This window comes from Nothoprocta perdicaria, unplaced genomic scaffold, assembly GCF_003342845.1.
Source record: "Nothoprocta perdicaria isolate Ctin4 unplaced genomic scaffold, notPer1 scaffold_210, whole genome shotgun sequence".
Lineage (NCBI taxonomy): Eukaryota > Metazoa > Chordata > Aves > Tinamiformes > Tinamidae > Nothoprocta > Nothoprocta perdicaria.
In genome coordinates this window covers 794,205-807,809 of record NW_020455317.1, presented here as the reverse complement: position 1 = coordinate 807,809, position 13,605 = coordinate 794,205, and the positions used below count along the sequence as shown (strand labels likewise).

The window sequence follows — 13,605 nt, the reverse complement described above, 5'->3', positions numbered from 1 at the left end:
CTGCTGGAAGTTTGTTTTTAAAATATGGAGGAAGACAGAGAACTTGATATTGTCTCTCATTGATACTCAGATTTTGATACCACGTACAGTTGCTTGAGACACAAGAATTCGAATAGTAAGTTCTCTTTATTGCTGCAATCTGCCTTCCCATTAAATGAAAAATCAAGGCGGACTTTGTAAGCATGGTGCTTGGCAAAGGCCAACATGCAGCTTGGCTTGACTGAAACAGGAATTACTGAGAAGTTAGCTGGCTCCTTGTCTTGAGATGGATCTTCTGGGGCCCATTCAGAGCTCCCTTTCCTTCACAGGGAAGCAGACAGACCCCTTGGTCTGGGCTTTTACAATAGATCAAAGATGAACTGGGCAATTGGCACAGCAAGCCTAAATCTGCCTTAGGAGAAAGAGATTTTTTTTTTTTTTATGCTGTGTGTTTGTACCTTCCCATTTCCAGCTTCAGATGGGTGTTACGGTACAGAAATGTCATTAACTTCAATGGAGTTTTTCCAAAGTGGGTTTGCTATGACTCTGGATACAAGGTGTTTGCTCATGCTGAGAATCAATGCTGTGCAAAATACAAAATTTCAGAAAAATCTTGGAGCTCATTTGTTGTTTAAAATCTGTTAAATATCCCTGCTGTAGAAAGGAAGTGAACTCTGAAATCTATGATTTTTCACATTACAGAGAAAAGTTAACTGCATCAAATTATAGATTAGCACGTGGAGAGGAATTTAACTGTGTGATCAAATTAGACCTATAAACCTGTGCTGAGTCACATACTGCTGCTATAAGAGCACTTTTCCTGGTGATTTGCCTTTAAAAACCCAAGTCATAGCAGAGAAATACCACAAWATGAAACGTAGTTCAAGAAAAGCATATACAAGTATTAATGGATGTAATCAGAAAAGAGTAGCAGATATTTTGAAGTTTATGGTTTGAATTTTCAAAAGGCAGCCCACATTTGAAACCAGCAAATGATAGGGGATGTTAACACTGGCTTCATATGACCTGCAGTCAGCATTCATGGCTGTGGCTATCCAGGTGGAGGCTAATTCTTGGCTATGGTTGTTGGTTGAGGGAGTGTACCTAAATAGCATTAGAGGTGATTGCATAGCAATCTGGGCAGCAATTTTATGGCATGCAATGAGGAAATTTTGTAGAATATGCCTATGAATTGCCTCTAAACATCTAAGGGATAGACTGGGGTATGCCAGCAATAAGAAGCTTTGTTCTGAAAAAATACAGAGCTGTCATCCTATAGCACAGAGGAGCCAATAGCATGAACTGCAGCTGCTCCAAAGCTGTGTGGCAAATCTCCAGCTAGCTCCAGGACTAGCTCCACACTGAAGTCTGAAACCAATGTTAGTTTACCAGAGTAGAGCTGGGCCTGTGCTACAAATCTGAAGTTTGAAGCAGACTTCTAAATTAGACTGGCCTCAAACATGCACGGTGCATAACTGGGGTCTAGTTCTCTCTATTTACACTGCCCTAATCAAGAAGGTCAGATAAAACCTAAAGGTCCCCTGCAAGCTGTATGGGCAGATCAAGGATGAAGGAGTTTTGCCCTTGCTTGATAACATACTAGGGGCAGCTCTGTTAGGACATTCAAAAGCTAAACAGAATCTGTCCTAGTCCTTAGTATCTGCAGGTTTTGGACAATAGCTAACAACATTTTATTTTATTCCCATATAAATCACTCTGGTTTTCTGCAGAATGAAGGGCCATGCTAGCAGTGTACTATACCTTTACTCTAAAAAAAAGTCCCTAGTTGAAGCACTTCCTTAAAATCAGCTATTTAATGCAGCCCCTTTGCCAGCCCATTGCTGTGGGAACTCAGGCTTTTGTTTATTTATGAAACCAGACTGATTCTTGTGTTACATGTGGAGCTGAATTTTAGGTAAGTGTTCAGATTTTTTTTTTTTTAATCTAAGGTGTAACTTCTTTAAATTATGATTTCAATTGTATAAATGATACAGCTATTCAACAGTACCTTGCTGATGCTCCTGTCTTTTTTTAGGCTTTGRAAAGCATCAACTCTAACTACAGATGATCAGCCAAGGTTACTACATATCATTTTAGAGTTTTAAATGGGAAATTTAGATAGGAATTTACTGGTCCCATCCGTTTAGGACCCTTACAGTGGAGATACATGCCTTTGATTTCTACAGCTTTGTAGAATGAATCAGTGACCACGGACAGCTAAAGGATTGATTTAGTCCCTCTTTATTTTAGAATGAAAACTTCAGTCTCGTGACATACTTGCTGCACTAACGTCAAGGAGAAAACTACTATTGATTTCCCTGAAGTCAATTAACCACTAAGATTTCTTATGGCAAGATCACTCAAATATATATCTTTAGTCAAGASGGCTTAAAAAGCTTTTAGAAGTTTTGGCAGCACTTTATGTTCGTGTTATCTGTAACATAATTAACAGGTAATAACATTCATGATGAGTGTTGGATAAAATTATTTCGTCTGTAAGTATTTTATCACTTATTTGCATTTTAAAACTTCAGACAGGAATCAATTTTGCATCTATTGGAACGACAAACAAATCTTCTAGGGTTGAATATATGCTACAGTCAACATTWTAAAGAATAAAATACTGGTGTTGATTTTTATTTTTACAATTTGGAAATGGTAACTATAAATGAGAGCAAGAAAAAAACTGCAATGTAACAAGACCYGATATTATAATCCATAACAAGGTGTGTAATGCCAAAAGGAGGTACCAAGGGATCGTTTCTGAGTAATGTTGTATATAAASTATATTCCACATTAATCTTTCTGAAATTTTGTCTATTTTTCCCTGATGATTAAGCAACAAAATTTGCTTATGGAACTCACAGTTACTCTGAGGACGTATGTATTTTCATATACAAACATACTCTAAGCTGCCTTAGGGGAAAAAAACCCTTATCTTTTTTCAGTTACATTTGAAAAATAGAGACTTAAACAGTTCAGGTCAGAATTTTCTTTTGTTAATTGAGCAGTAAGACTGAATGTCAGCAAAAAAAAAAAAAAAAAATCTTTACTTACTGTAAAGACTTACTGTCTTTAAAGACTTATTGTCTTTAAAACATGCTTATCATGATTTGGATGGTAATCTAAAAGTTGCTGTTTTAATGAAGCTGGAAGCCTTAGTAATGAAAACGAATGATTAAAAAACAAAACAATATCCAATGTTACAAGTTATTTAATTCATCAGATATGTCACATTTTAATTCTAAACTACTTTTATCTGTATTGTTAAATATCTTTTATGTCATCTCTGGAAACCATTCAATTAATTTTATTTGCACTGATAGAAATGCCCTATTTTGAAGTATACAATTTTAAAATATTGTTTATTTTAAACAGGATTCCAGATTGGTTATCTAAATAATGGTAAGTCTGCAATAGTTTTATTCTCCTATTGAATTACTGAATTATTGAAAGTTTCAAAYTAGGCACAGAAGGCTTTTAGGTAAACCTGTCTATACCTCTTCAGAGATCACTTCCAACCTTAACCCTYCTGGGAGTCTGTGATTATGCAAATTTGGATTTTTTCATTTAGYTTTYATTTAAATACAGATGTTCTAAAACAGCATTAAAYAATTTTCTAGAAATCCACAATATGTTTTCCTCTACTGACATAGAATAGCACTTTCACTGCATAACCAATTTATAATTCTTGTATAATTTTTTTTGGCATTTCAGTGTTATAGTAGTATAATTTTGGCTTCAAAACTCATACTATACAAGTGTTATATATTTCTGTATGGAATACTGCAAAGCAATCTAATAACATTAGCACCCTTTTGGTAAACTTCTGCTGCAGATTTAGGGAAATGAACCTTGAAACATTTTCACAAGGGACTAATTTTACCCACATGAGTTGTCCCATTGACCTCAAAGAGACTTCTCAAAGGAGTGAGAACTTTCTCATAGTAACAAAGATTATGGGAAGGAGTAAGTGCCTGAAAAATGTATATTCCAGCAGGATGGTGTGATATATGTATATGCTACATAATTGCTGTATTTATTTGGGGATTTCCACCTGATTGAATATTGAAAGAACAAGTCWGGTCTTTGCTGACCCTTGACAGAATTATGTTATTCCTACAGARTTGTCCTGATCAAGACATACTGGGCCAGGCTTTTGAAGATGCATTAGAGGTACTGCAGCAGCACTCTGATGCTGAAATGCAATATTCACCAGGTAAAATCAAAACTTTTACTTCATTTCATTCACTATTTCGTATTCTTACAGAAAAGTACATCTTTACTGTAYGGGAAAATACATCTCTTAGGTGGGAGAATAATTTCCCAGAGGTGGATCAATGAACAGTAGAGGAAGTAGAACAGTACTCAATGATCAATGAACGGTAGAGGAACATTGGGAGGAAGAAAAGAAGCAAGAGTAGCTGAAGGGTCACATTCCCTCCATTAACACTTCCAGTGCAACACGCATCCTTCAAGTCACAAGACAGGGAAATTGTTGGACAATCCCCATCCCCCTTTCCCCCCAGCACTAACCTAACCAAGAATTCAACAGAAATTCATTTCCACAACTACCTTTTCTTTTTTTTCACATTTAAATACTTTTTTTTTTAATGTAGAATGGCTAGTTCTTTCCAAAATATGAATATAGGCAAGCTGTAAATTGTTCCCATGAAGGCAAGGTTTKGGGGAATTATAATGCTAGAGAATTAAAAATCTCTTCATGCTTGATGATTTAACATCACAAATAGAAATGGAAAGAGGGGAATAAAAGAGGCTATTATCACATCTCTGAAGCCCAGAACAAAAATTGAACTATCTTCAGTGAGTATGACCTCCACACAAGGACAATTATTTACATATTTATTTACTATATGCTGAAATACAAATAGGATTGGGTCAGATATTGAAATGTCATTGAAAGGTTTTTGTCTCCATTGCTGTGACAATTTATACATGCTGAAGGATCTACTATATAGGGTTTTTTTGCAAATAGTCTTGCCTGTATCTATTAATAGAGCCAATACAGAGAGATTTTAAGCACTTTTTCTCGTAGTTGATTTGGCATAATAACCTTTTTAGACAGTTGATATGGTATTACCCAGGTTCATGTTCACCAGTTTCTATTCTCCACACAACATTTTAGATACTTGCATTGCTAATAGCCCATGTAAGAACTGTGCAATGTTCTCTTTTCCTTTCTCATTCATATTATCATTATGATTCATTATGTTTGGCGATCTGTTTGGCCAGATCTCCTTTTTCTATTAACTGAACTATTTTATCATGTTAACCAATGTTTTAATAAGTACTATTTTTCATCAGGAAGGCAAAYAAATGGAGGCTAGGAGCATCATTAGCAGTCACAGTGTACCTAGCAATGTACAGACTGTGGTGAATAACCCAATGATATAGAACCTGTATCCTGGCCCTAGAAAGTTTATTATCCAAAAAGATGTCATAAGAAAAATGCATTTTGATGGACTCAGTATCATGTTAGGTTTTTTGCCACTGGAAATTTTTCCTCCTGTCTACTTTCTACTCACTCTGTTTTTGCTCCTTCCTTCTAATTCTCAGGTTATAGAAATTGCCTGACTGTGATCAACCATCACCCTCACTTCCGAGCAAGTCCCAGCTACTCTGCAGCACCATCTGCAGAGGAACCAGGATATAGCTGGAGAAATGTAATAGTAAGTGAACTGACTCCTAATAACACTGTCAGCCATAAAATGGAAGCTGGCCTGCTCATAATTTCTAATACAAATCATTATTTTAATTCCAGCATAAATCCAATCTGGCCAGGATGAAACTGCCTGGGGAAATTTTGGCAAAACACGTTTAGTAGTCTCTTGTTAGGATTCACCTTAMCTGTTTGACTATGATGCTCTTCTGTGGTTCATCAAGTGATAGAATGCAGAAACCTACTGGTACCGTAAGGAAAGATGTGAGAAGGGGCAGAGCACAAAAAATTCCATCCTCCACTCAGTTTCTGTCCCTGTGAGAAAGTATTGTGCCTTAATTGCTCCTCTACTAGCCTGCCTTGAGATTGCTGGTGAGACCAGCATTAGCTGAACTCTGGGTTCAACTTCAGCCTGAATAGTCTGTATTCATTCTTAAGGAACCTGGAAGTGTGGCCTCCAGACACTGGTGGAAAATAGTTGGGAATGTGGCAGGGAGAATAATTTCTGGTTACTGGATTGCCAATTTCAGCAAGCAGATTAGCAGAGCAGGACACACAAACAGCAGTCTCTGTAGAAGTACTGTTCAGATGAGACTTGTCCTTTATTAACTCTGTAAAAAGAACCTGTAGGCCCTTTCTTTTTAGACTCCAGCAGAGGAGTTCAAGGTGCACAGTCAGGCAATGACTATGTTTTTCCCCTTAAACTCTCCCACAGTGGGCACTCATTCCCACTTGACTTAAGGTGCTGTTGCTCTTGACTGATACCATTCACTGCATGTGTCTGTGGTTGTGAAAAACTTCGTGTGTCAAATGAAGACAGGTTTTTTAAGGCTTCAGGCAACTAATTAGTTAAAATTTCTTTTTACTTGAAGCATGTACTCTAGTAGTAACTCTTTGTCTTAATTCTTGAAGAACAGTGCAGCAGATTTTTGTGCAGATGAAGCTGTCTACCACACTCTACAGAATATGCCAGAAAACCAAGTGATGCATGCTGCTGCTGGCCAGCCAAAAGCAGGGAAAGGTATGTAGAAAGAACATAACTTGATATGGATGTTGTATTACTTTTAAAATTCCTTGGCAAATCATACTTTCTCTATTTCCTATTTTTGTTGTTTTTAACAGGAATAAAATGTTAATATTTAATAGTTAAGGAATGAGTTAAACTGCTAAGAGTCAGTTCCTATCTGCTAAATCTCATAAGGTGAGATAAATTTGTTAGCATTTTGTTCTCTTCTCTGTTACTTGCAAATATAGAACACAGAAGTGTATCAGCCCAAATCACTTGGGTCTGATGCAAAGAATTAAATCTATCACTAATGTGCTCACCCACTTTATTAAGGTCTTTACCAGTGAACAGTGGTTTTCTTAAAGGCTCATTTAAGGCTTGGACCTGATTTTATGCCTTCCTGTTTGCTCTTATTTTTTGTAACTTCTAGTGCATATTTTAATACTCTAATAGTTACAGTTTATGCCCCTTTTGCATGGCCTTATTTAGGTGGATTTGTGTTTTCTGAAGAATAAGTATGGGGACTATAAGTGTTATTGCATATAGTATTATTATGCTATAAGTATTATTGCAGCACTTCTGTTGTTTATTGAATTCATTCCTTTGTTTCCATTTGGGATTTAGCATTCTATCTACAGCTCTGGTGAGATTTCATAGCTTCCATTCCAAGATTATGTACTGATTTTTCCCCATGGGGTCTTTTCAAGTAGCTTCCTGTTTCTGTTGCTTTTTGAAATCCCCTTCTCTCAAATTTAATCATATGGTGTCATTCTTTTACATCATCCCTTCCCATTGATGTTGAACACTGTGGTTTCTGTTGCTTAGTAGCTCTACTACTACTACTACTACCACATTTTCTATAGGACTTTGGAAAGAGTAGCCTCTGCTTTTAAGTCCTGTACTTCTGCATTTGGAATTGACTACTTCAACAGCAAGCCTGTCATTCCAGAATATTTTTTTGAAGCCTTACCAAGTGTTGCACCAGGAATTTTACATGTTGTTAGCTGAAGGTGACTTCATTACTGCTCCATTAATCTTCACTTCCTGTTTAGTCTTTCTTTAACATGAGGCATTCCATCTTCTTATGTTTTTCCAGAAGGCTATACTGCATGAACTTTTAGAATTACTGACTATTCCTGTGTTTCCTTTGTCTATGGCAATATTCCTGTCAGAAATTTTCATTTGAAAATTTCTATTTGGGGGCTATTTGAACTGCATCTTGGAAAAACTAGTCTTCTTGGTCTCCCATTCAACCAAGCAAGCTCATGTCTACACTAGCATGCCTAGTGGCTCACTAGGAATGGGCTTGTAGTGGAAATAATAGTACTGAGGAGCCAATATGTGTGTGAAAAATATTTCACAGAGAGCTTACTTAGGATTATCTCAAGGCTGGCACTGAGTTCTAAAGCTGGGTGTACATTTTGGGTGTTTTTTCTCTGTTTAGTTTTCTCTGAAAGGAGTCCAGTTCTTGCACTTCAACATCATTCATATGAGAGATGCTCCAGTTTCTTCATAATATTTGTGGCTTTTTGCTGAACTCATTCCATGAATTTGTCTTTCTTGTACTGTGGAGACCAAATGCAAATGCTCTGAAACATCTTCTGCAGGAGTCTATTGCCTTTCAGTGACTGTATAATAAACCTGCGGATGCCAGCCTGTTAACTTAGAGTGAAGTTGTACAAGAGCTTAGACAAGTAATGAACTCTGCTAGCTTGTGCAGTGGAGTATAAGTACAAAGATCCCTGAACTAATTCCAGCTCAAATTGCTGCATTCACATGATGAGTGACTAGGCTCTAGAAACACAGATTCATTAGCACATATGAGCTAATAAGCCCCCTTAAACAAAGACATCACCTAAAGATGAAATTAAAACTCGGACAGAAATGATAGCTGAATTAAAAAGGAAGAACTGAAATCTGAGATGCTGTTACAGACATGGCTACACTATAATTTTGCAGTAGAGTCAGCAGAAGCTAGAGACTCTCTTCACCTTTATAGACACCCAGATACTTTATTGTTCTTGTTCATCCTACCATAGGTACGCAGGATTACCAAATATTTGAGACTGGTGGGGACCTAAGAAGGTCATCTACCATGACTGAGAAGTGCTTTCTGTGACTAGGCAATCTCCTTCACCTCTTTACTTTTAAGCTCCTCATCTTCATACTTACTTACGTAGTCATTTTTCTAGTAGAATATGTATTTCTAACCACAGAAAAATTTTCATTTAGCTTCTGACACTTTATTACTTTTTTTTTTTTTTTTTTTTTTTTTTTTTTTTTTTTTTTTTTTTTTTTTTTTTTTTTTGGAAAGTACCTCTGTTTTCAGGCCCTTCTTCTTCCTAGTTTGGCTGTCACTTCTCTCCTATTTCCTGATCACCACATGCAGAGTTGCCATCACCCCAACAGATGTCTTGGCTTGACCTCAGGGCTCCTAGTCTAAAACAGCCACGTAAGACAAGACTTTCCGGTSTTTAGATGCAGCTGCTTGTTTCCACTTTGATTAAAGTGGAAGATATTTTTCTGCATACACTCTGTTTTCTCCAAAATGTTCCTCTGTCTTAATTTTCAGTTCTTCCTCCTARTGGCAACTGCTTGGTCAACCTTGACTTTATGAAAGAAACTTGAATAACTGCATAAAGATGGATCCACTAAACCTAAGTGAAACTAAGTAAGCCCCACTGGTAAACTTAAGATCTGAAGCTGTGGGAAGGAGAACAATTCATTTAATTGACAAACATTATAGTACTGAAGCTTGATTTTATTCTGCATTGGACTGAAAAGTCACACTTCTGATTTTTTTTTTTTTTAATAAAATGTAGTATAGCAGAAGATCTATTTCCTTATTGACTAGATAAGGTTTATAATTCAAAATTATCTTTCTCTTCCTATTGATTCACCCTCTGCCTCTTACTTTGAACAGAGCCTTGCACTCCAGAAATTTTCTTGAAATAAATATGTGCAAAATCAATTCATATCCAAAATCTTTGAGTTTTGAATAAGATGGAAAGTATTTATGAGAGAATATTCCAACTAGCTCTCCAGAACCTCTTTACTCCACTGTCTGAAACTGTAAGTTCCTGTAATAGCTTCTTTGACCATGTACCTGCCCAACACACTTCTACAGATTCTGAAAGTGGCTTCTGAGAGCTACCAAGCAGTGAATTCATCAAACACAAGTCATGTTTTCCAGATATCTTGTTCCTAAAAATCTAATTCCTGGATCCCTATCTGTCAATCTGGACATACTTCAAAACTATCGTCCCATTAAGTCTATTGCTGGTCTTTTGTCGAGTTGTTTATACTGAAACAAGGCATTAGGTTTACCTACCCCTTTGTCTTTAAGATCCCTTTCAGGAAAAGGGCAACTGTTTATCTTTCAAAACAAGTATGATTTCTCTTCTGACCCTTTGTACTTTATTTCTTAATAGGGAGAAAAAAACTTCGACTGTTTGAGTACCTCCATGAGTCTCTGTATGATCCAGCTATGGCAAACTGCATACAATGGGTGGATAAGCCCAATGGTGTCTTCCAGTTTGTCTCCAAAAACAAGGAGAAACTTGCAGAGCTGTGGGGAGAAAGAAAGGGAAACCGCAAGATCATGACATACCAGAAAATGGCCAGAGCACTGAGGAATTATGGAAGAACAGGTGAAATCATTAAAATTCGAAGGAAGCTGACATACCAGTTCAGTGCAGTTGTTTTACAGAGACTTTCTCCATCTTATTTCTTGGGAAAAGAAACAGTTTATCATCCATACCTTCAGTCTAATCAAGAATATCAGTGTGCAGATGACTGGATCAATTACAATAATTACATGTATAATAGTGGTTATGCATTACAGCATGCTAACAGCTAGACACTTTTTTCACATAACAGGTTTCCAGCACAGGAATTCTCCTCTATTTACCTTTACGTATCTTGTCAACACACACCGAGGAGGGGGTTAAAAATGACCTTGGTCTAGTTTTTKTTCATTTTTGAAGTTAATGACTAGTCAAGAAAAACAACAGCTCTCGGGCAGGTTCTCTTCGCTGTTATATTAATCATAGCAATTTCTTCAGATTAAGTGAGTTTACCCAAGATCAGGAACAAAGAGTTACCTGTTAGTGGACCCAAAAATCCCATCCTTACAACAACCCTCTCACAACAGTCATTGTCCTCATTGGAAGTTTTGCATAAATCCCCACCATGTATTATCAGAATTTAGATGCTATTGTACTCTATCATACACATTCTGTATCAGTTGAATGCATGTGAATTAGAAAGGGAAGAGATTTGCCAACTGTGTGGAGCTGCTATCTGCTTTTTTATCAATGCTTCTAATAACTGTCAGTATGTGAGTAAATATTTGACTGAAGTGTGGAGTCCACATGAAAGTGCACCTGTTGGCAAAGTTGTTAATCCTTAATCACTTACATTAGCATATCTTAGCACAGATCCTGATATCCGGTATTAGGATGTGCAGGTGCACATTTCATTGTTGGCGGTGGATTCACTGTGAGAGTGGCCATATCGTGACAGAGTTWGTAAAGGATTATGCTCTTTATGAAGCTGTCCTTTTGCCCAGCAGTTCTATATTCAGCTGACAACCACAGCTTTGTTATTCATAATCACTTTTGTAGTTATAGCTTTAAATATATGCATACAACTTCAACTCTTTTTCCTKCACAGCAGGATAGCCAAAAAACTCAGTGGTTTTGCACTCTCTTTATGCAGAAGGAAAATTAAATTTAGGTGAAGACAGAGAACTAGCCATTCATGCCAGGGTGATACCTATAAGTTTACATTTTCTCATAATTCCGCTTCCTGGCACCATTGTATCATCATTTGCCTGTTTTGCCAAAATACTTCCAACTCAATTGCTTTCTGTTCCATGTTCTACATTTTGCTCCAGGTATATATTAGCCCACATATTAATAAAGATAAAATTAATTTGTGCAGAGAGATATATTTGGCGGTCTTATATTTCTGATGAAATTCAATGTTTGCTCTAAGTAGGAGCTTACTTTTATTTAGCTTCTGACACTTTATTACTTTTTTTTGGAAAGTACCTCTGTTTTCAGGCCCTTCTTCTTCCTAGTTCGGCTGTCACTTCTCTCCTATTTCCTTATCACCACATCACCACAGGATTGCCATCACCTCTAACAGATGTCTTGGGTTGACCTCAGTGCTCCTACTCTAAAACAGCCTTGTAAGACAAAATCATTTTATGTAATAGATACAATGGAGTACTTTGTACTCAAGCAAAAATCAGTGCTTTCAGGTAAGAGGGGGAAGATGTGTACTATAAATCTGAGTCATGTTAAATAGTGCTAAAAACAAGGACCAGATTTTCAGTCACTGAACATGTGCCAGAATAAGAAGGTCATGACTGTKTTGTTAATATACTGTTTTCAGTGTAGTTTCCTGAAATACATAAGCCTAACAACAAAAAACACAAGAATGACTCTGCTCCCGTAGAACAGGATCCTGTTACAACATTGTACATAGTGGGGCTTTACAAAGGACTGAGGTCTCGCATTTGGCRTGCCTTCATTGTGTGAGCACGTATCTAAATACAACATCTCAAATGCACACACAGTTGCCAAGAAACCACACCATTTATTCTGTTCTGCATCTATTCTGCATCTATTACCCATGAGAAACTTGTGTATATTATTTACTAGACTAATAACAGGCACCAGGTCTGCTTTGTGCAATGTGCTTCTTTTATCATAATGTTCAGATTCATTTTTCTCAAACTGTGTTAAGGAAATAAATACCTATTCAGATTCTGTGTTACCTTTTTACCTTGTGTAAAAACATGAGCATTTGCTTCTTCTAAAATTGGTAACAAGACTCAGAAGCTATAGCTGCATTTGGAAGACTGGCCATACAGGAGAACACTGTAGGTGAGAACAAAGGGGAACTTCAGGCAGAGAAGAGAGAATATTTTTGGAAAGGATGAGAGAGAAGTTGGAATAAAGTGAAAGTGACGGATGAGCAAGAGATGATCAGGGGAAGTAGAGGGAAAACCAAAAAAAAAAAAAAAAAAAAAGAAAAAAAAAAAAAAAAAAAAAAAAGAGAGAGAANAAAAAAAAAAAAAAGAGAGAGAGAACATTAAAGCTTGTTTTTTTCCAGCAAAAGAGCTTGTGTTTGCAGATCCATGTGTGAGTAGGTGGGAGTTAGACAACTTGCATTAGTGTATCTCGCAGGTGGGAAAGTTGAAAGATGTGCATGAAACTGAGAGGACAGCATTTCAGCCACAAGTGTAAACACAAGGACTGACAGTGTTAGTAAAGAATAAGAAATTTCTATGAAAACTTATAGGCTCCACCCCAAAATCAAGGGAACCTATGAAATTTTAAAAGCTGATATTGTAGTTGTGTGCCTTTACAGAAAGATTTTTGTAGCTGTGCAATGTTGTGCTTACATATGGAAAAGATTCCAGTTATCTGGAATTGGAAGAGCTGTTATCARCTCTTTTACCTATCAAAAGCAGCTCAAAACATAATCAAAGACATCGGTAACCAAAAACCTGAAACATAAGACTAACTGTAAGAGTGTCTAACCRCTGAAACAACACACCAAGGATATGGGGGATCCTTTGTGTCTTGAAATCTTTAACGCAAGATCATATCCATTTCTAAGATGTACTTTACTGCAGCAGTGCCAAATTCCAGGAATTAGGGTTTGATGTAGAATTGTTGGTGCATTAATCTACCAGGGGTTGACATATCTCCAGGCAAAACAGAGGGCTGAGGTGGCTGGGTGTTAAAGCCACCTCAACCTTCCATTTTGCCTGGAGCCAGAAGATGCAAGGTATGTACATATCCAGATAAATGACATGTAGGAAATCAGGCTGCTGCAGGTTTACATGATCTTATCTTGTAACATGAAAGAAAGTAAAGGTTTTGCCTCTAGTGGGGTTGGCAGAAATCCTCTTGCCCAGGTTCAG

At 36.9% G+C, this 13,605-nt stretch overlaps 1 protein-coding gene across 1 annotated transcript; it reads left to right on the top strand.

Moving 5' to 3' along the window:
- The first annotated feature begins 4,089 nt into the window (after positions 1-4,089).
- On the top strand, positions 4,090-10,524 carry SPIC (Spi-C transcription factor). The gene is made up of 4 exons (XM_026038493.1): positions 4,090-4,198; positions 5,557-5,669; positions 6,572-6,680; positions 10,097-10,524. Exons 1-4 carry the CDS (start codon positions 4,090-4,092, stop codon positions 10,522-10,524), a joined length of 759 nt encoding a protein of 252 aa, XP_025894278.1.
- The last annotated feature ends 3,081 nt before the right edge of the window (positions 10,525-13,605 follow it).